This window comes from Vidua macroura, chromosome 21 (assembly GCF_024509145.1).
Source record: "Vidua macroura isolate BioBank_ID:100142 chromosome 21, ASM2450914v1, whole genome shotgun sequence".
NCBI lineage: Eukaryota > Metazoa > Chordata > Aves > Passeriformes > Viduidae > Vidua > Vidua macroura.
This window is the reverse complement of record NC_071591.1, coordinates 8042499-8063382: the sequence shown is the minus strand read 5'-3', so window position 1 is coordinate 8063382 and position 20884 is coordinate 8042499. Positions and strand designations below refer to the sequence as shown.

Below are 20884 nucleotides of genomic sequence, written 5' to 3'. Positions count from 1 at the left end.
ATGTCTGTGCTCTGCTCTGCTCTTGCTGTGACAGCACATCCTTGTCTGTTATCCCTCCCTCCTTCTAAGGAGGAGGAGGGCCACAGCCCTCCTGCCTGGAACCCCCAAAATAGGTCTTGGTGAGGTGGGATGTGAAACCAGAGAACACTGCAAACATCTGTGTTCACTTGGGGCCCAATCTAAGCTCTACTGAAAATGCACAAAATAACTTCCACTGCCTCCAGGAGCCTTCGGATCAGACACTGTGAGTGTTTGCTCCCATGGCTCTGTTCACCATTTTGGTGGGATTACAGGGAAACGGGAGGGTATTGAGTTCTGAAAATCAGGTCTTGGCTCAGGCCTGTTAAAAAGAAATCCAAGAAGTCAGGTCTGGATTCAGAGAAGGGAAGAAGATTATTCTACCAAGCCGACCACCCTAAACTGGGAAGAGACTTCTGCCCAAACTCAGTGTACTGGCACAGGGCTGAGGGCAGCAGCCGAAGGGCTCGCAGTCCCAGTGGTGATCCAAAAGTTGGCTCCCTTCTGGTGATCCAAAAGTTGGCTCGCAGGGTGTGGTGGGCAGGGCGTGCATCAGGCACTTCTCCCGCGCTGTGTGTAACCAGGCTGGCGCTGGCGGTCCTGCACGGAGACACCGCGTCACAGCCGGGACGTGGTTAAGGGTGTCAGGAACCAGGCAGTGCTCACAGAGAGGCGTGAGGCAACAGGCAGAGCTTCATCAGTGACAGTGATGGCCTTGACAGCAGTTATCCTGTCCCAGCCTGCCTGCTGGCTGCGTTACTGTTTTCTCCCTGCTGCACCGGGACACCGAGCAGTGTCCTCAGGTGGAGGATACTGGCATCATTCCCTCAAAATCAATGGAGAGCTGCTGGCTTCTGCCAGTTGGAAATAGGGTTTTCTGCATTTCGTGTCCCCAGTCTTTCCTTCCTCAGCTTAACCGCACCAGCCTCCCCTCCTGGGGTGGCCACATCTGAGCCTCACACTGAGAAGTGCTCCCATCTTGCTCAGGGTCTGAGTGCAGCAGTGAAGAAGAAAACACAACAGATTTTTTTCCTTCCTTCATTCCCTGCTTCTAATAGCAACCAGGTGCTCTGACACTTAACCTGTGTGCTGCCGTGAAATTGCCTGTCTAGTGCAAGCACCCATGTGAGGCCCAGGGCCTCGAGGATTTACTTTATCCCAGGATTTGTAACCTAATCTCAGTGAGATTGTCCATTTATATCAGCCACCTTAAAAGTTCATATTTTTGTTGTTGTTAAACATGAGAGGAGAAAATAATCTCTTGACATTGTTTTTTGGTTTTTTTTTTGTTTTGTTTTGGTTTTTTTTTTTTGTTTGTTTTTTTTTTTTAAGAACTATTTTTAAGGCCTTGGCTGCAAACTTTTTATTTAATATATATATATATATATATATAATATATTATATATAATATATATATAATTTTTTTATTAAATATGCTTCTGTGTTTTAAACTGATAACAGGGCGAGTACTTGGAGGATTATATCAAAGGTTGCAGGAGTTAAATCAGTTGCATACATATCTATAGGTTTGCTACTTAGAAAACTTAACAGTCCTTGCATGAAAGACAGAAGAGAGCAGTATGTGTAAAAAAAAAAAGTTCAAAATCAAATGAGTTTAAGGTCCTAAACAGGCCCTGGATTTCAGAGCAGAGGTGCTACAGGCAGACATGTAATCCTGCCCCAGGGCACCTTGTGCAGGCATGGAGCTGCTCTGAGCACCAAATGCACCTCAGAGGGACAGATGAACCGCTGGATTGCAGTGGTTTAAGCCTGCAGTGTTTTGCTGAGTTACTTCAGATTTACACCAATGGAAGCAAGAGCAGAGCTGCAGACTAATTGCCTAGTTTGGGTTTGTGGTGATTATGAGAGTGGGTGGTGGCTTTGGTTCCTAGAAATATTCCAAGGATCAAAGGATATTTTCCTTTTCTAATAGATTGGATCCTTTAACCTCTGACTTCAGTCCCAAGCCCATGGGTTATTGCATAAGTGGGCAAGGTGGCTGGTTTAGGTGTTAGTTAAACTTTCTGACACAGCCAGAATCAGAAGTTGAGACTGGGTTTCAGAAAGCACAGAGTCCTGCTGGTACAGAGTGTACCCACCAAGTGCTCAGCTGAGATTATCTGTTCAGGCCATTGGCTGCTCCATGGTTCTTCCTTGGAAACACCCAGTTCAGGTTTAGGTTGAGTTTGAGAGCAGAAATCCATCATACAGTCCCCAGTCTCCCACCCAGCCCCTGAGTGTTCATGTTCATTTAGTACTCCATCTACCCTGTTTTGTAAACAAATCCTGTGCTTGTAAACAAAGCATAAAAAAGCTGGAGGGCACAGAGCAAACCTGTGGCCATGTTAGCACCTCTCTCCTCATAGAGAGAAAAAGAAAAGCCTCTCCAAGACTATTTCCTTGGCATTTGTGTCTTCTGAGTCAGCTCAGTATCTGAGAGAGAGAGGCAAGAGAGTTGTTTTGAGGCCTTTGCACCTGCCATGTTGCTGGGCTTATCCAAACAGGGAGAGCTTGGACCACAGCTGAAATAACAGCCCCGGCGCAAGAGCTCGGGATTTTTGACGTCCTTCTTGTGTTTACAGCATCCCGCCCCTCCTCTCTCCCGACTGCAGAGCCAGGCAGGAATTCTCTTCATTATCTTCTGCCGTGCTTCTCATGCCATTTTTATTAAAAAAAAGGCAGAGCAAGGGAGGGCGTGTGATAGAGGAGAAGAAAACAGTTGCATTTGTGCAGTCAATGGCAATGAGGGGAAAAGAATGGAAGTCAGGGAGCAGATCTGTTTGGGATGTCCTAAAGTGACCTTGTCCCCCTGGCTTACTCTTTATCAGTTGCTTTTGGAGCACCTGAGGATAGTGAAACCTGTAAACACCATGGTGTTTGTGGATACTCAGAGCAATTCAGGACCTCTGGAACTGGCAGTTTCAGAGACTGTGAGCAGCATGTGGGGACAGACTGGACAGCTCCAGGCTGTGTCTGACAGGGCAAGGGATGGTGTAGACTGTCAGCTCTTCTGTTTGTGGTTGTAATCCAGTCCACCCTGGCAACTGATCTAAAGCATTGCAACGAGGGAAGATGTGGGGTTGATGCTGTTTGCTGCCAGCAGATTTCCTGTTTTGCTCAGCAAGGCTTCCTTGCTAGAGAAGAAGAGCAAAGGTGACAGTGTTGGAGGGAAACAGGGCTGTCACCAGCAGACCAGGGCTCATTCTGGGCTGCAGAGAGATGGCAAGGAAATGTCATCTTTTGTCTCAAGTGTTTGGTGGCTGTTTAAGGTCAAAGACAGATGGGTCCTTCATGAGGACACTTCAGGTGTAGAATTTGCTGTTTCACACAACACTGGCTGTGACAGCCCTAATTTAATTGGGGATGCTTAAGCCTGTGTCATCTTGTCCTTAAATAAGAGGAACACTGTCTGCTTTCATTGCTGTCTGACCATTTGTCTTTTCATAGGGCAGAAGCTGGGCTCAGCCTTAAGGATATTTTCAATTCTGTTGGAAGCAAGTCTTTGCTGTATAAGAAACCCTCCTGCTGTTATTTGTAGTAGGAAAAACATATATGCCATGGTAGTAGGAAAAGGGGCATTGGATATTTGCTTTCCCTCAATGCTTTCACTGCATCTCGAGTGTGACCTCAGATGCTGGAACCTTACAGCGAGCACAGAGCAGATGTGGTTGGGGCAGTGTCAGCCCTTGCAGCTCTGCTGGAACTCAAGAGCATGAGTGTTTCTTCTGTAAATTCAGTGATCCTTTAAACCCACCTTGGTCTGACTAAAAACCAACTTCCCACAGGTATAACTTTTCCCATTAAGTTTTCCAGGAACACCCAAACTGAGAGCAGAGGTCCCTCGCCTGGAGGGGAGAGAGAGCAAGATTAACTCAACTGCCCAGCCTCCCCAGTAAAAACAGGAAAAGAATTAGAGGGTTCTATATTCCTGACCCTGGATCTGTCACTTGCCACAACAGACAGGAAAGTTGCCCTCGTGGTATTTCACACGGCACGTCCTAATTCCCCCTCTAAGCAGAGGGCTTGAGTCATTGCTTTTTAATAAGGCTGCCTCCCCACAGGCGGAAGCTGCAGCGATCAATGCAGCTTACTTAGTTCTAGAAAAGGTCATTAAAAGACCATAGATATACATTTGAAGAGTGTTTGTTCACATCCTTGATGTTAAAGACGTTCTTCTCCCTCACTTCCTTAAGTTGCACCTCACAGAGCCACCGTGCGCCGGGTCCTGCCCGGCAGCGGAGTGGAAAGTGCCCCTTGTCCCTGTCACTGTGCCACCAGCTCCCAGGGAAGGTGGGAGAGGAAATAAATGGTCAGAAACCAAACTTTTATCACCACTTTGAGCACAGCTTGTCTTGCTGACATCTCCAAATACAGTCAACCTTGGTATCCTATAGCTATAGAGAGGGAATAAACCCTTCCCCTCCCTGTTCTTGCATTCCTCCCTCCCTCACTATAGGACTGGATTACTGCCTGGGCTATTGCACATGTCATCCCTTTAGCAGCTATATTTTTCCAAAATGTGGGCACTGTGAAGGAATGCTGAAACTCTCAGTTGCTGCCAATATGACACATTTAACAGTTCAGGAGGATATAAGTATCTCACGTTCCAGTTGTTGAATCGTGAAATGCCACATGCATCTCAGTCAGCTTTTTGTCACTCGTTGTGTCAGGCCAGAGTTAGTTGAAAGAATGATGCTTCAGTTTTGAGTTTCTAAGGTGTTTTTTTGGTGTTCCAGTCCAGCCACATCTCCAGCTCTGTCTGTGTGGTAGCTGAAGAGCCCCTCTGGAGCAGACATCCTATTTCTGAGCTCCTCTGGGCACAGCCGGTTTGTTGGCACTGCCCTGGATGTCACACCCTGGGGTTCCCCTGCTGTTCCCCAGTGAAGGGAAGATTGTGAAGCTTCAGGTTGCTCAGGAGAGGATTTGGGATGAGGATGGGGAGGATTGGCCCTTCTGGAGACCTGCCATTGCTCTACAGGGACCACATGTCTCCAGACATTTGTCTTCCCTTTCTTTGTATTTTAACCTAAGACAAGGAAATTGGGGTGTCATGAGCATAAATAACTTAATAGCTCTTATTTTCTACCCAAACTGCAGAGGAGTAAGGGGAACCAGACTGTGCAAATAATGTGTAAGGAGGCAGAGATTTTGTTCACCTTCTTTTTGGAGAATAAATGCGTTTGGTTAGGGGATTTTTTGTTTCACTGAAATTGAAGGGTCATTTTCCTGTCACAACAAAAGGTTCCAAGAGCATTCCATCTTTGAGCAGGTTGCAGCTGGATATCTCCCCTCCCTGATGTGCAGCAGGTGACAGGGTTAGAGCACAGCCCAGTGCCACAAAGCCAGCAGCCAATGTACTCCATACAAAATTTTCCATTGCTAATCCATACAATTAAATAGGTCAGAGTTCTCCCCACCTAATAACTTTCATTTCCAATTTTCTGTCTTATTCACCCATGTACACATTCATCTCCAGCCACCTCATAATTCACACCCACCACATTCTCTCTTGTGCTTGATTTAATTCTAGGTTTTCTCCACTGTATTCTGCAAACTTCCAAACAAGTGTGAGCTTTTCCTGTTGTCCCTTTGCTTACATGTGTGCACAAATACTTCCCTCCAGTAAAACCCATGTGCAAGGCACACTCACTGCTCTTAGCCTGCCTCATCACCTGGAGGTATTGGGGGACATCACACCAAAAATCAGAATCTGCAAACTCTTATTTTGCACTCAGGACTGCAATCTCAGTGCATCAGAAAGCAGCGTGGCCTTATTTATTTTGTAGCTGCCCCAACTGTTCATTTGTTACCATTTTCAAAAAATTGAATCTTTTTTTTTTTTTTTTGTGGTTAGCAAATCCCCAGTGACAAAATCCACATTTCTGCAAGTGTACTTGTTAATCTTAAATATTTTACAAATGGTTTTGAGACAGAACTTGAGAAATAACTGCTCTTTAATAATCAAAGCTTGGCTCTGCTTTGATTTCATCAGTATATATGAAAACCTCACATCTTAGTAAGTGGATTTATCTGGGAGTGAAATCTAGAGGAAAACCCTCATTATTTTACTACAGTGTGTGTTTGGCCACTTTAGTTACTTCCTATAATTTTTTTTTTTTTCCCCCAGAAAAACAGTTGCTTTAAACAAGTCCAAAGGGGCAGAAGTTTGAAACTTTTCACTTTGATTGAATAAACAGACTTACCAATATCTGGGTAGACATCTCCCGGCCTGTAGGTGAATTAAGATACTGTTTGTGCTACATGACCTCTCAAATTTAGCTAATAGGAGCCATGGATTGTTGCTGACAGGATTCAGGTGCAGAAGGAATGAGAAAGCCAGTTCTGTTTTCCTTCCACTGAGTTGCACTCCCATTCCATTGCCATGTGCAGTAACAAAGAGTCAGATCCCAGGGCAGTTGGCGTGCAGTTCATTCAATGCCAGTTTTTTTTTGCAGCCACAGTACCCATGAGAAACAGCTTTGTTGTAAAATATAATGTGGGATATTGGAGTTTAAGTCATGCTTGTTAATTTAATGAATGTTGTAAGGAGATACTTATTTCATGAACCTGAAGATTTCAGTAACTCATTGATATCCACTTCAATGGCTTTGCTGCTCTGCGTAGTAGATTTATCTCCTCGTAGTACACACTTCATTAGTAGATGCTTTTTGACCAAGTTCCTGTGACAAAAAGCCATGTATATTGCTGTCAGTAATTGGGGCAATGTGAGTGCAGTGAGCAGAGGACTGGCAGGGTTAGGGAAGAGCTGGGCTGCCTTTCCTGCTCTGCAATTAACCTGATTGATGATTTTGAGCAAATCATTTTGCCTTGGCCACTCCATGGCTTTACAAACCAGCACAATGGGGACAACAAATGAGTTTCTTTGAGGAAGGTTTTGAGTCTTGATAGTGTAAAAGACATTGTGAAAGAGCTAAACATTTTTATTAGGATTATATTATTCCCATTTTACATATGAAAAAAATATTATTCCTCATTTACAGATGCACAGGTTTTAGGTAATTATGGCTTTGCATAAATATGTAGCAGTTTGCTAATTCTTTCTGTGAATATTTCGATGCTAATACCCTGATCCTGTGCTGTGGTGTGGATCCTATTTTTTGCTCTGGAAGAAACCAACTTTTTAATGCCTTTTTCTCTTTTAATGCCCATATGTGATGTGGATAACTTATTTGTCCATCACTGAAACATCCTCAGCTTACACAAATCATCACATTCCCACTGGCTCCAGGTGCAGTTGGATTGAGCTCAGGGCTGCTCAGGAAATAATGAGTATTTATAATAATGATGAATAACAGGGTATTTTAAATTCCTTAAATGAACAGACTTGCTGGTAGCGCTATCCCTGACGTGGAACAGAAGTGTCCAAGGCTGAACACAGTGAGGCACAGGGCTGGTTCCTCAGATGTTGAAGCACTGTTGACTGTTGGTGATGCTCTCAGTGTTTCCCACTGCTCATGGTGAGGGTTGGCACTGCCACAGTGTCACTGCAATGCCTGCTCTGCAGTGGGTGGAGATGTAAGCAGCAACTCACCAAAATGCATGGTTTTCATCAGGAAATGGTTTAGCTGTCAGGTGGTCAAGAACTACACCTATTTCACTGTCATGCATAAATCAAGCATAGACAAAGGTAGTGCTGATTGTGCTCACAAAAAAAAAGACACCCAACCAAAAATTAATCCCATCAAAACAAGGTAGGAACGCTGAGAGGAGCTGATTGAACTGTACCTTGCTTTTTTGGCAGCCAAACCCCGCTCCAGTCCCTCTTTCTCTGCCCTTTGCTGCTGCTGCCTTTGTTGTATGAATGACTGACTTTCCTTTTGTCTGGCAGGGAGCTGAGCGACAGGACCACGTACAGATACCAGGTGGTCATTGTGTCTGGGATGGAGGAGAGCGAGCCTTCCCCCGCCCTCGTTTATATCTCTGGGAGTGGATACTGTGGAGACGGGATTATCCAAATGTAAGTCTGGAGCGAGCAAACAGATAAATCTGGGCACATCTCCTCAGCCAGAATCTGAGGCTAGGAAGGAATTGATGACCTCTGATATCTCCTTAGGTTAGGCTGGCTCTCATCTGTAGATAATGACTCACGTGCTTGATGATTACCGGGATGATGACATTTAATTGTAACGTAGGCCCTTCTCTCCTGGCACCAGGAGATACAGACAGAGATACAGATAATGGAGTCCAGACAGCAGGATCAATAGGCAAGGACGCTCTGTGCTGTTTATGCTGTTTGCCCGTGTATCCATATCTTTATACATGGATGTGACATTTCCTGCACAGACCCGGTGCTGGAAAAATTCACACAGCCTTCACTGCTGTCCTTAGCCGTGCTGTCCCGTGTGTGTGGCAGCTGGGTAAAACTCTGCCACGTGTTGGGGCCAAGTTCCTGGTGCAACCCCTTGTTTGACTGGCCACCAGACCTGGGATGCATTTGGAAGTGATAGATTTGGCCTCTGAGGGAGAGTGCTGGGAATTGCATGTTCTCAATCAGCTCCCCTCTCTCACCAGTCCCCAGGCCACTGAAAATGTAAAACAATCCTTCACAACTATGTTAGAGTTTATTCCTTTACTGTGTTGGCCCTTAAGGCTGCTGCTTCAAAGCTTCCTGGCATTAGGTAATTTAATTATTTAAAATATGGAAGTAACAACAAGCAAGTGCTTAATCCAGCCAGTATTATTTGCTTGAAATAATGCTGATCAGCTATCACACAGCACAACTCTGTCAGATGATATACCTGGCAGCAAATATTTGCAGGAAGAGGCCCAACAGGCAAGGAAAACAAAGAAAACAATCAAACAACATATGAATCCAGGGCAATCCTGGAAAGAGAGGTGGAGAAAGACAGATTAATTTTGCTTTACATAACTTTTCTGCTACTGTTATGTTTGCACATTCCTCAAACATCACTTGTGGCTTTACAGCAAGTGTCAAACAATAGCTGAGCTGCCTCAGGAGCGAGCAGGAACCAGACTGTGTCATAGCTTGGTTGGTTGTGGCCCCACTTGCAGCTGTGGCAGCCCCTTTCTCATCTGGTTCCCACTCTTCTCCCCACACGCTGCCGCAGCCGTGCGGGTTGGCACGAGGCAGGACTCTGTCCCCAACACCCCTTGCTCCCCGTTGACTGCTCTCCTCCAAGAGCTGCCACCTGGAATAGCCACACTCCAGGCTTTATGCCTTGTTTTTTCCCATGCTGGGGTCACAGTCTGGCCCTTCCAGATTTAATACAAAGAGTTTCAGAGATTCCTGTTCTCTTTTTCCCTACCTGCTGAGCTACAGCCACACCAGCTATGAAGGAAGTTGCTCATATCCTCATCAGAGGACAGCAAGTGGTATCCACATGTGCAGGAGGGAACTGGCCAGGCGAGCCTGTGAAGCAGGAATGATGAAAGCCTTCCTTTAAGGAGGAAGGGAGAGGCATTTTAGGGGTGGGCACACAAAGATGCTGTACCAGATATTAGGGCTTTGGGGTCCTTGAGAGGGGTTGCACAGACCATCCAGGTTGATGCTACTTTGCCAGCTGACTGCTTTTTGCCTGCAGAGAACTGGGGGAAGAATGTGATGACATGAACAAGATAAACGGCGATGGCTGTTCCCTGTTCTGCCTGCAGGAGTTGTCCTTTAATTGCATCGGTAAGTCTGGCTCAGAGCCCTTCAACCCACGGTGGGCAACAACTCAGTGCAGAATGCAAGGGAAAAACCAGCAGTACTTTCAGCATTTCCAGCTGAAGAGTTGTCATGGGAGAGAGAAAAAAGGTGGAATTTGTAGGTTTGAAAGGTGAACATATCTTCCCAGCTTCTGGTCATTTTGATGGGAAATTGGTTCTGCTGGCTTTGAAACAGCCCAGGACTTAGGGCTAAGTCAGCCATTGTGGAACTGATCCAAAGCCCATTGAAGTCAGTGGGTGGTTTTCCACTGGCTTCAATAGGCTTTAGATCTGACTACGTGAGAAGACATGAACTGATTTTTTTTCTGGTAAACAGAAGGAGGAGTGAAAGGGGAAGGGACTGAGACCAGAAGCAAGTCCAGCTGAGGTCACACCTCCTTTGAGTTGCAAATCAATATCTGAGGATCAAAGGTCTGGCTAATCCCCTTTTTCAGAGGTGAAAACTACTTAATCAGATTTCATTTGCAAGCCTGGTTTGCTCTGATTAGCAAAACCTGTAAGCACAATGGCCGGAAGATGCTCAAACTATCGGGGCTGCAGTTTTGAGCTTTACATATTTATTAAACTCTCTAGGAATGCTGGGGACAGAGAAGGGAAATGGAGACCAATTTACACTGCACCTTCTGTGGAGCAGCCCCACATTGTGGGGTTGCTTTTTCCACCCAGGGGTCTGTGAGGTCTGGGAAAGAACAAAACATGCAGAGCTTCAGGAACCAAAGCTAATGTTTATAGAGGGTCGGCTTTTTCTCAAGACATTTTATGAGATTCTTTATCTGGACTGCCCAAGCAAACACCCTGCCCCATGTAGTGATCCCATGCCTTCAGCTCAGGGCTTCAGTCCTCAGCAGATAATGTAATGTTGGCAAGTCTGAAATTTGTTCTTTTTGGCAATTTGACCATTATCTCTTGTGCCTGGAGTGACGTAGAATGGACCTCACAGGCACCATGTTTCCCTTGGGTGGTAAACTGGGGACTGCTTGGCTCATCACAACAGCTACATTTTTACTTCAGCTTCCCACACTGTGAGTGAGACTTGAGGCCTGATTTGGTGATGTACTTATTTACATATGTAAATAATTCTATTGAAATCAGGGATATTTATGGTCGAGACTAATTGAGACAATTGGTGGTCTTGAAGTTACAAAGTAACTTGCTGCCTTAGAGCCTCAAGCACTGCAAGATTTTAGTCATAATATTTTGAAAGTGGGATAAACACTTACGCAAATGTTTTGGGTTCCCCAGACATCAGGCGTGGTGTGAGGCCGGTTCCAGCAAGGGTTTGGGCTGGTGCTGGATGGTTGTGTCTGTATCACCCTGCTCCACAGCAGGGCTGAATTCCTTGGTCCAGGTCTGTGCTTTGAGCACATCCCAGCGTTACATTAGGACATGACCCAGGTCCTCCCCTGTGTCCATTGGTTTTCCAGGAAACCAGGTGATGTGGGCTGGGTGGGAGCTGCAAATGCTTCAGGTAAGTCCATGGACAGGAGTAAGAGTGGGGTGTCCCAAGCCTTGGACCACACAGTGGTGTCCCAGGGGTATGCAACACTCTGCTTTATGCTATTTTTTATATAAAATCATGGGATTGGCTATTTTGGGAAAACCTTTAAGATCATGGAGTCCAGTTGTATCATCCACCCACCATCATCCAGCCATTCATCTCCCATCCAACTCCAGGAGCAGCAACAGGGCTTCCTGAGAGTGTGGGACAAAGCTGTCTGACAGCAGTCTGACTAGAAAATGAAGCAAATAAAACATACAGACTTTTCTACTCCATGACAGAGGAAGTGGGTTTTCAGATTTGCTTGTGTTGGAAAGGAGAGGGGAATTCCAGGGGCAAAAAAGTTGTTTGTTTGTCACGGGCTTTGGAAGGTTGTGGTTTGCACGGATCCTGGATTACAAAACAAATGATATCAAATTCCTTGTGAAATATTGAATATGGGGACTCAGATGAATCAAATTAGCTGAATCAAAGGGAAGGTGCAGGAACAGAGATCTTAAAAATGCTTGGTTGTGTGACTTCACAGTTGTGCTGGTGTGACTGCTGTGGTGGTGATGGGCTCAGTGCTTCTGCAGGGTCTGTGAGGGCAGCCCCAGTGCTGTTTTCAGGAAAATACTGCCTTCAGGTCTCTAGGAGAGGTTCAGAGGAGCTAGTACCTGTGAAACACATCCTGTTGGCTCTTGTTGGCTGGACCACCATGAATTATGACCCCAAGAGCTATGGAGACACTGCCAGTTTGTCTTTCAGACAAATGAACAGTGCTGATTTATATTCTGCTTGGTATATCAAGCATTAAAATCTCACCAGAAAATATAAAGATGTTGGGGAAGTGAGTGGCTGTACATATTACATAATAAATAATAGTAAAAAAGAGCAGAAATTCAGCATTCTCCACAATCTAACAGTATCACACCTAATCCTCTGCCTTAAGCTGAACAAAAGTCTTCTTTGATATTGGTGGGGTGTTTTCCTGGAAAATACAGAATTCTTGAGTCCCCGTTTCAGGAGCACAGAAAAATAAGTGTAATTTATTTCCATGTTTACAAGGCTAACACATGTTATAATCCTGTAGAACAACAAGCAGTTATTTCAGAGAGTGTTATTTTTTCAGTGATGTTCTTGTTGTATTATGTAGCTCTTCAGAGCCCCGGGAATCACTCCCCTTCACCAAAGAATTCAGTGAGCCTCAAACACATGTTCAGAGGCTTTGTTGAATCGGGGGCCTCAGGGTTTGATCTTGCAAATGCTTTCTTCCAGGCATGTTTCTGAACTACCACAAGGCATTCTTTAGACTTCAGCAAATCTAACCACAACAGTGAATGCAATGCTTGTCACAAATTGTCTGCAGGATTGGGTCCCACGTGGCTGGAAAGAACTGCTAAACATTTTGTTTGCTAAAGACGGGGCTGAAGGGGCGTCGTGGGCGGGTTCCAGAGGAGGAGGTTTGATAGCAAAGCCCAAGTGGGCTCCTGCCTCCGAAAGCAGAGACCACGCAAGTCACCTCGCTCGGTAGGAGAAAAATACAACAGAGCCCGCAAGCACCACCAGGCTTTAGATTCAGAGCTGTGAATCACAGAATAATTTAGGTTCAGAGCAGTCTCAGGAGGTCTCTGGTCCAAGGAGGGCCAACTTCAAAGTTAGAGCCAGCTTCAAAGTTGGAGCATGTTGCTCAGGGTCATGTTCAGCTGCGTTCTGGATATTTCCAGGGATGGAGGCAGCCTGTTTGCAGGTGTCCCTTAGCCTCTCTCACTCCCTTTGCCTTTTAGGATCATGGTGTTTATGGGCTTTTTTAATTGGTCCAACTTTCCTTTGACTAAATGGCACAAAGCTCTCAAGACACTTTGCACTAGTGCCTGTAATAAAATTAAACCTCTTTTTATTTTTTTGTCTTGCTTTTGTTTTTCCTCCTTCTTTCCTCTCTAATCAGATAACCGTGGATCAATCTGCTCTGCCAGGGAGGAGGGGTGCGGGGGAAGGAAGGAGGGAGGCAGGGAAGAAAACTGTGTGGTCTCACTGTCAGGCTGTCCTGGCCTTCTCCAAGCACAAAGCCGAGTAACAGAAAACAGAGAAGATTAATAGCATTTTCTTCCTGCAACATGCTGAAGAGCGACAGTGAGATTAATTAATTAATTAATGGAAGCATCTGGCAGTGCTCCTTGTTTTAAGTTCTGCAGCACTCTCGTCCTTCCCCATTGTGAAATTTATCATCTCTACCTTTTCTCCCCCCCCCACCTCCAGACGCTTCCTGTAGTGGATTTTGCATATTTTTATCTTTTCCACACAGAATTTGGTCCCACGGGGAAAGTTTCACTTTGCCTTTTGATTAGTAGGAGACAGGTGATTCAAAGCCATGTCCGTGTGACTGATGCACCCCTCTCCTACCTCTGGGCTGCTTTCCTTTCACCTTGCTCCTGATCCCTCCCGGGATAACAGATTTTTGCGGTTACCGCGGATCTCAGCCAAGTTCAACCCGACGTGTCCTGTGTAAAACAGACCCCATTTGTAAGAGTTATGATTCACAGTGGTGGGAACCCGGGGCTTAGCACTTGATCCATTCCCAGCGGAGTGCTGAGAAATGGGTGTCTGAGGCACAGCTGAGCACCTTGTCCTTGGTGTGCACTCTCCCACACACCAGCACTGCACACCCAGATATATGTGGGACATTGAAAAAGAGCCCAGCTTTCATTTGCATTCCTTTTGTGGAGTGGGATGTGCATTATGCATTGATTTAGCTCACCAGTGCTGAAGAAAGAGAAGGATATAATAAAAAAGATGCAGAGATCAATAAAAAGGGAGGGAGGGGGAGAGAAAGTAATATGAAAAGAGATGAGTAAAGACTGATAGACACATTGAAACACAGCTGGGAAGTAGCTCCAGAACTTCTATCTCCCCTTAAGTTTGCCAGGTAATTTATAGGGGCTTCAGTCACATCTTATTGGTGTTGTTATTGCTATACTTTATCTCCTTTGCTTATAAGGGACTCTTGGCTAAAGCCTTTTTATAGCAAAACAGGGCAGAGCTTCCACTGACTTCCAGATGGGAGTGGTCACCCTGAAGAATGGGAATGTTTCAGGTTAGACACACATCTCAGTGGTGTGTGGGATCAGGGCCTCAGGGATATAAAGTACAAAGAAAAGACACAGAGCAGAGGCAAAGAGAAAATAAATATATCTAGCTCTTGAATTTACCACCAATTTCTGGCATGCTCGAAACATTAGTCACCAGTGGTTGTTCAGGGAGAAGTATGATTTTAATTTGACAATGATCCTTAAACACCTTTTCTTTTGCTCCTGCTTGGCTGCAAATGTTTTTCTGCTACCTTACAAATCTGGATCTGTCTTCCTCCTCCTCAGAGGCCTCTCCCTCCAGCTGTGAGCCTTACCTTTGTGAGAGCTCTATCCTTTACCTCTCCCATTATCCATAAATTAAGCATAGCACTTTCCCCTAATCTTATTGTTTGGTGGGCTGCATTGCATTCAGGGAAATGATTAATATTCATGAGCTTGCTATCTCTGTTTGGTGCATAATCCTCTGGGGAAATTGCAGTGTTAAATGAGTGACACAAACCTAATTTTATATGTCTTTTCTTTCCTTTCTTTCTTTTTCCTTTTTTCCCTTTCTGACAGAGAAGTAATGTGCTTAAAATAAATTGATGGATGACCATCCATATTCATTGTGGGCATGCTTTGAGAGCGCTCCCATCCTCTCCCCCTCCCTTCCTCATACTACTGCACAGGAACACAGCTTTGGCTGCCCAAACCGTGGCCCCATGCATCAGCTAATGGTGATTTTGCCTTCTTTCACCAGCATTAAATAGGCCTTGGCTGACCCTGCCAAGGGCTTTCAGTAGAACAACAGCATGGGAGAAACAGAGCCACCTTGCAAGAGAAACTCAGCATCTCCCAGGGCATCAATAAGGTGAAAGCATTGACCAAGGAGCTTGGGAAAGAGAGTTGCTGTTGTTAAAGCAGCTAAGGTTCTATAGCAGAATTTCATGGCAAATAGTCATGAATTTACTGGCCGGGGTTATTCAGATGATATTTGTGTGACTCCTTCAGCTTAAGGCAAATACTTTGAAGCTGACTGTTTCCTGCAGCTTGCAGAAGTGTGGCTGCATGTTCTGAAATGTCTAAGCACTCATTTGGCAAGTTAGTAATCACAGAATCCTCGTAAAGTCTCTTAAAGTGATTTTCAGACTGTCATCATTAATAGTGCAATCCTAGGAAGGCCAGCTGAGCCACAGAGCAGAGAGAGCAGACATCTCAGGCAGCAAAATACAAAGGACAGATGCTTTTTTGTGGGGGAGAATGTGGGTTGGAGTGGTATTTGCCTGCATTTTTCCCTAGGCCAGTGACTCCAACCCAGCTCAATCCAGCTTTAGTTTTTAGGACACAGCTACAATGAGAGTCCAGCAGGAGAACTACTCTTCTACTTGTTGCATCCCTCACACTTTACTCTCTGTGGATCTGAGAGGCTTGCACAGCTGGTCATACTCCCTTTCGGAGAGAATCCTTTGTGATTTAACAACAACTGTTCTCAGAGGATGAGGCTGAGCACAAGTCCTTCCTTTGCAGTAACATCCAACCATATGCACAAACAAGCACTTTGTTTTCCCTGGGGAATGGCACCTCTGGGTTTTTACTCTTGTGTTCCTCCTCCCAAACAAGTGTGCCAGGTGTCTCAAAGGGCCACGCTGGCCACCTTTCTCATGGTCATAACGGTTACTCCCTTGTGTGGCAGAAACCTCAAGACTTCCAGTTGAACAGTTTCCAAGTTGAGCTGATAAATCTGCATAATATCAAAATCAAAGGAAACAAGGTGAGATAGGAAGAGAACAAATGTGTTAGTGCTGTTACAACAATACCTAGTTGCCAGGGCTTGGGGAGGGCTATGCTGAGTCCTGTTGGCCATGCCTGGTTGCCAGGATCAGGGATGGCTCTGTTGGGTCCTGTTGGTCATTGCTGGTTACCAGGGTTGGGGAGGGCTGTGTTGGTTCCTGTTGGTCATTGCTGGTTACCAGGGTCAGGGATGGCTCTGTTGGGTCCTGTTGGTCATTCCTGGTTACCAGGGTTGGGGAGGGTTCTATTGGGTCCTGTTGGTCATTCCTGGTTACCAGGGTTGGGGAGGGCTGTGTTGGGTCCTGTTGGTCATTCCTGGTTACCAGGGTTGGGGAGGGTTCTATTGGGTCCTGTTGGTCATTCCTGGTTACCAGGGTTGGGGAGGGCTGTGTTGGGTCCTGTTGGTCATTCCTGATTACCAGGGCTGGGAATGACCACTTTGGCAGTGATAGCTCAGACAAGGTCTTGCTACCACCACCAGCCATGGGAAATATCCTTTCTCTTAAGTGACAAAGACTCATGTTCTTGGAGGTGAAATATCAAATTTCAGTGCCAGGCTCTGTGAGGGAATTGTAATTGTATCTGTCTGCAGCAGGCAGATCAATTGCATAATTCTGGTGCTCCGACTGCTATATCATAGCGAGGAGCCGAGTCCCACCACACAAAGAAAGCCAGTCACGCCCAGGAATGCATTTCCACAAGCAGCTGAATTACCAGGGAGCCGCGCTCCGCAAAGGCATTATCCCTGCCTGCTCTGCTCAGGAGATGCTCAGACATGATTGTCATATTCCACGGAAAAAAAACCTCCTGCGAGGCCCCTGGATGTTCTGCAGTAGATTGCAACACCCACGCTGCCTTCATTCCCAAGGTGTCTGTTTTATTTCATTGAAGGAAGACGTCACCATTTATTGATATGTGACTTTATTCTGAAAGGTCTGCCCAAGCTCCATGTAATGGTTTTCCTCCTTTCAATCAGAACATCCAGGAAGGAAAGTAACTCTTGAATATTTTACTGTAGCAGGAAATATCTCTGTCTCTGCCTTCTTCAATATTAAAGAAGAGATTAGCAGATATCCTGGAAGCAGGCCATGTTATTCACTCTCTTCCCACTGAAGCCAAAGGTGAAACTCCCATAGAAATAAATGGAGCAGGTTCTGCGGTCACTCAGCCGCCGAGTTCATGTGATCTGCAGTGGAATTATTTCCCTTTTTGTGACAGAAACCTCTGGATACATTTCTCCTCCTCTGTGTGAACATAAACACCAGTGCTGGAGATGCCGATTAAGTGACGTGGTGGTAAAACCCTGCTTCTGCAGAAGCTGCTGACTTTGGTGAGCCTAGGGTTTGGCCTTTGCTGTGCCTGAAAGCCTGCTCACCTCTGGACAGACCTTTCAGGGGTTAAAATGCAAATTTTGTTCTGTTCCAAGAATTTGTTACTCTGAGACAATGCTTCTGCATTTTTGTCCCCACCCCCCCCATACCTTTTTTTTTTCTTTTTTCTTTTCTGAACAAATAGTTATGTGGCATGAGGATTGTTATAGTTGGAAACATCCCTATGTAAACAGCTGAACTTAAAAATACTCCTTTTTTTTTTTTGTCTGGCCTTTTAAAAAAATGGTAGTTACCGCACAAAAGAAGACTATGCCGATGCCAATCACCGTGTCCTGGCTGAAAACAGGAAACTGCCCCCAGTGTCAGTCCCCAGCACTTTGACAACCCTGCTCAGACATTCAAAGTCTAATTTGAGGATGTGCCCTGTGCTATGAATTGGATCTCTTTATCTCTCTTTTTTTCTTTATTTCATGAGGTGGAAGGCTGCCTATCACAGATAAGTGCATGTCCTGCATGTCTGCCTGCTGGTCTATCAGGCTTCACTCGTTTTGCTGATGATTTTCCAGCTTCTCCTCAAACTGGTAAAGGAGATGGGGAGTTACCTGCTTATCCAGACCAGACTGCTCTGGTCAGTGCTTCCCAGTGCTCTCTAAACCATCTCTGTTATCTCAGGCATCCTTTTATTTCTGAACTCCAGAGGAGGGATCTGTATTTCAGTACAAAAAGTTGCCTCTTGCACTGTGCCAAGACAGCTGAGGAAGCAAGGAGAGATGGAGTTTGCATAATTTTCTGGTGCAACACACAAGAACCCCAAGACTATTTTGGATCTTAAAGCCTGACTTCAGGAGTTAGCAAAACAGGTCTTGCCAATTTGTTTCCTCAAGTCACACTTCTCCAGGTTGATGCTGCCACAGAGCCTCTTTCAGGGTTTCCCAGATGTCACAGAAATCTTTGCTGAATTGGAGACTGCCTTTTCCCAAAACAAGGGCAAGACAAGAACTTTGGTTTGGCCCTAAAGTTTTTCTGCCTTCAGTAAGAACTTTCTAAGGGAAAAAGGGCTCGGGCTGCCTGAATGAAAATGTGTTCCCCGAGTTCAGCTCAGCATCCTCCAGCATCTGCTGTCAATCCCCCAGAGATGCTCTCTCCTGCTGCCAGGTGCTATGCCTCCAGACATTTTACTGTTCTAGATTTAAGCTGGATTTCCAGACAACTGCCATTTAATTTTTTGAAGTCATTTCTTCCTTGAGGACAAATCAGATATCCTTTATGTTCTCTTCTTCCATATCTCCTTCAAATCAGATTCATCTTTGGAGTGCAAAGTCCACAGTGTTGATGAACACAGTCCATGGTGCAGGTCATGCATGACCAGTCCCTGACCATCACCAGGTCTTGGGAGCCTCTAGACCTCTGTAGAGACAAAAATTAGCTCATGTTGCCAAGACCATGGATGCATTTAGTGCCACAGTAATTAAGAAGAGAACAGAAAAAGTATTTTGCATCATTATAGGAATAAAGCCATTAGCTACTCATTCCTAGAAATACACCACTCCTGACACTGTCCTCTCTGGCTCTGAGCCTGTAGGACTCTATGAATATAACTGAGCTCTGTTCCCACCACTGAAGAAAGGGGAAAAGCCTGTTAGTTTTTATTTTGTGAGGGCAGTTGTAGGAAGAAACAATCTGGTTGTTCTTTGCTTTGCTCATGAAAATGTAAAGCTCAACATGTAACCTGCCAGTCATCCAAGACCACCGCCAGAATCCGCAGTCAGAGCTGATGCCCAACACCTGAAGGAAGAACCTCTACTAGTTTTTGGCAGCCCACACAGTGATGCACCACATTTAGCTGTTGAAGGTTGGTGCCCTTGTGTCTGGGAAGGATTTAATAACCCTGCTTGCCATCACTCAGAATTGGGAAGCCCACTGGCAGGAAAGGTCTTCCCCTCTTCCCACCAGCACTCTCCTCAATGCACACGGTGTCATGAGTCAATAGTGAGACCAACAGATCTTCCTTAAAAGTAACCAGGGTTGTAAAGCCAGTTTCTCTCATCATTTTTCAGAGCACACAAAGGTGAGTGGGTGCCTCATCTCTCAGCTTCTGTGCACAGTGCTGTCCCATGGATGTAGTGGCTCTCCAGGGCCAGCACAGCTCCAGGGCTCATGACAGTGCAGTTCAGCAGGACTTGGTTAATCATTTAGGCAGCCCCTATTTAATTCAGACATCTCAGGCTCTCCTTTCGGTTCCTCCCTCGGGTTTTGCAGACTCTGAGCAGACAGATTTATTGGGGTCTTAGGCATAATCAGGAACAAATTAGCCTCTGTTAGGATCACACACTGTCCTGGATCACAGCTATTCAAAGACTGCTTTCCCCTTCATGTGAGTATGAATTAAGTCATCGGGCTGAAGTAGGCCTTGAGTATTCTTTTATCCCAAACACATGATCTTATCAGAAACCCATTACGTTTATCATCACATTAGGAGGGAGCATTTGGAGCCAGTGCAGGAGTATGTTGCTCTATAAATGTTGTGCTTACTTCAGTGCCTGTCGTGAAAAGAAGCCAGTGCTTTGGGAAGGCTGGGAAACACTGTCTAAATGCATGTGCCTAAAATTAGGCTGTGAGTTTGTGGGTATGTGTTTGCATGGGGGGTGGCTGAGTCGGGGATGTGTAAAGGGAGCGCCCGTACGTTTGTGTGTCAGTGTTTCTGTCAGCGTGGGTGTGCAGCAGGGTGGTGATGTTTCACTGTACGTGTGCATATCTGACTGTGCATATGTTTATAGGCTGAAGGTCAGGCCTTTTTAACAGTGTAGGTATTTTCCTTTCATCCCCCCGCCCCCCTCCTTTTTACAGAAATAAGCCTCTTTTCATCAAATGACAAAGAAATTATTTTTTTCCAAAAATGCATATTTGCATCTGTTTGGCATTTGTTTTTGAGGATTTTTGATTGCTGACCTCAGTCTTTTTACGGCTGAATATTTCTCAGAGATTTCTGTTGGGCCTCTCACTCGAACTGGGACATAGTGGGTAAGCCAATCAATTGTATCCTACTGTCCTGACACCTGACTCGTGCCTTGACGTGGGAGAGGAGCAGGACAGGAGATACAGAAGGATAAGGTGAAGGAACCAAGAGTTTGTCTCCATGGCCATCACAGTGACATTCTCGTTCCACCCATTCCTTGAGCTGGCCAGACTCGGGGCATGGCTCTCCCAGGGATGAATGAGCCCCATGGGGGTAGCACTGCTTGGTTGCCTTAGGGTCCATCAGCACATCCACCCAGACACCCCAGGTGCCATTGTCATCTCTTGCCTGGGAAACACTCCCCCAAGCCCTCCTCTGAGCTCTTTGAGGGGTGGGATATGTGTTTGGGGGCTCCCAGACAAATGAAGATGTTAAGATGTGACATGTAAGGGCAAGAAATTTGGCCACCCTGGAAATATTCATTCAGGACTGCACCCATACAGCTGAAACACTTCCAGACTTGTGCTCCTTTTCACCAGCTCAGAGGTCTGGC

At 45.6% G+C, this 20884-nt stretch overlaps 1 protein-coding gene and 1 long non-coding RNA gene across 2 annotated transcripts in view; one reads left to right on the top strand and one right to left on the bottom strand.

Annotated features, from left to right (window-relative positions):
* The window catches only part of PAPPA (pappalysin 1), a 173690-nt gene that overhangs the window by 81484 nt on the left and 71322 nt on the right, over positions 1-20884 (top strand). Inside the window, exons 8-9 of the mRNA XM_053996450.1 lie at positions 7868-7996; positions 9582-9673. Coding sequence (XP_053852425.1) covers positions 7868-7996; positions 9582-9673 — 221 coding nt within the window. The remainder of the gene's footprint in view (positions 1-7867; positions 7997-9581; positions 9674-20884) is intronic.
* Positions 13063-17170, bottom strand: LOC128817700 (uncharacterized). Its single transcript, XR_008440260.1, has 2 exons — positions 16071-17170; positions 13063-13686 (listed from the first exon to the last, which is right to left on the bottom strand). It is a non-coding gene; the product is annotated as an uncharacterized LOC128817700 (long non-coding RNA).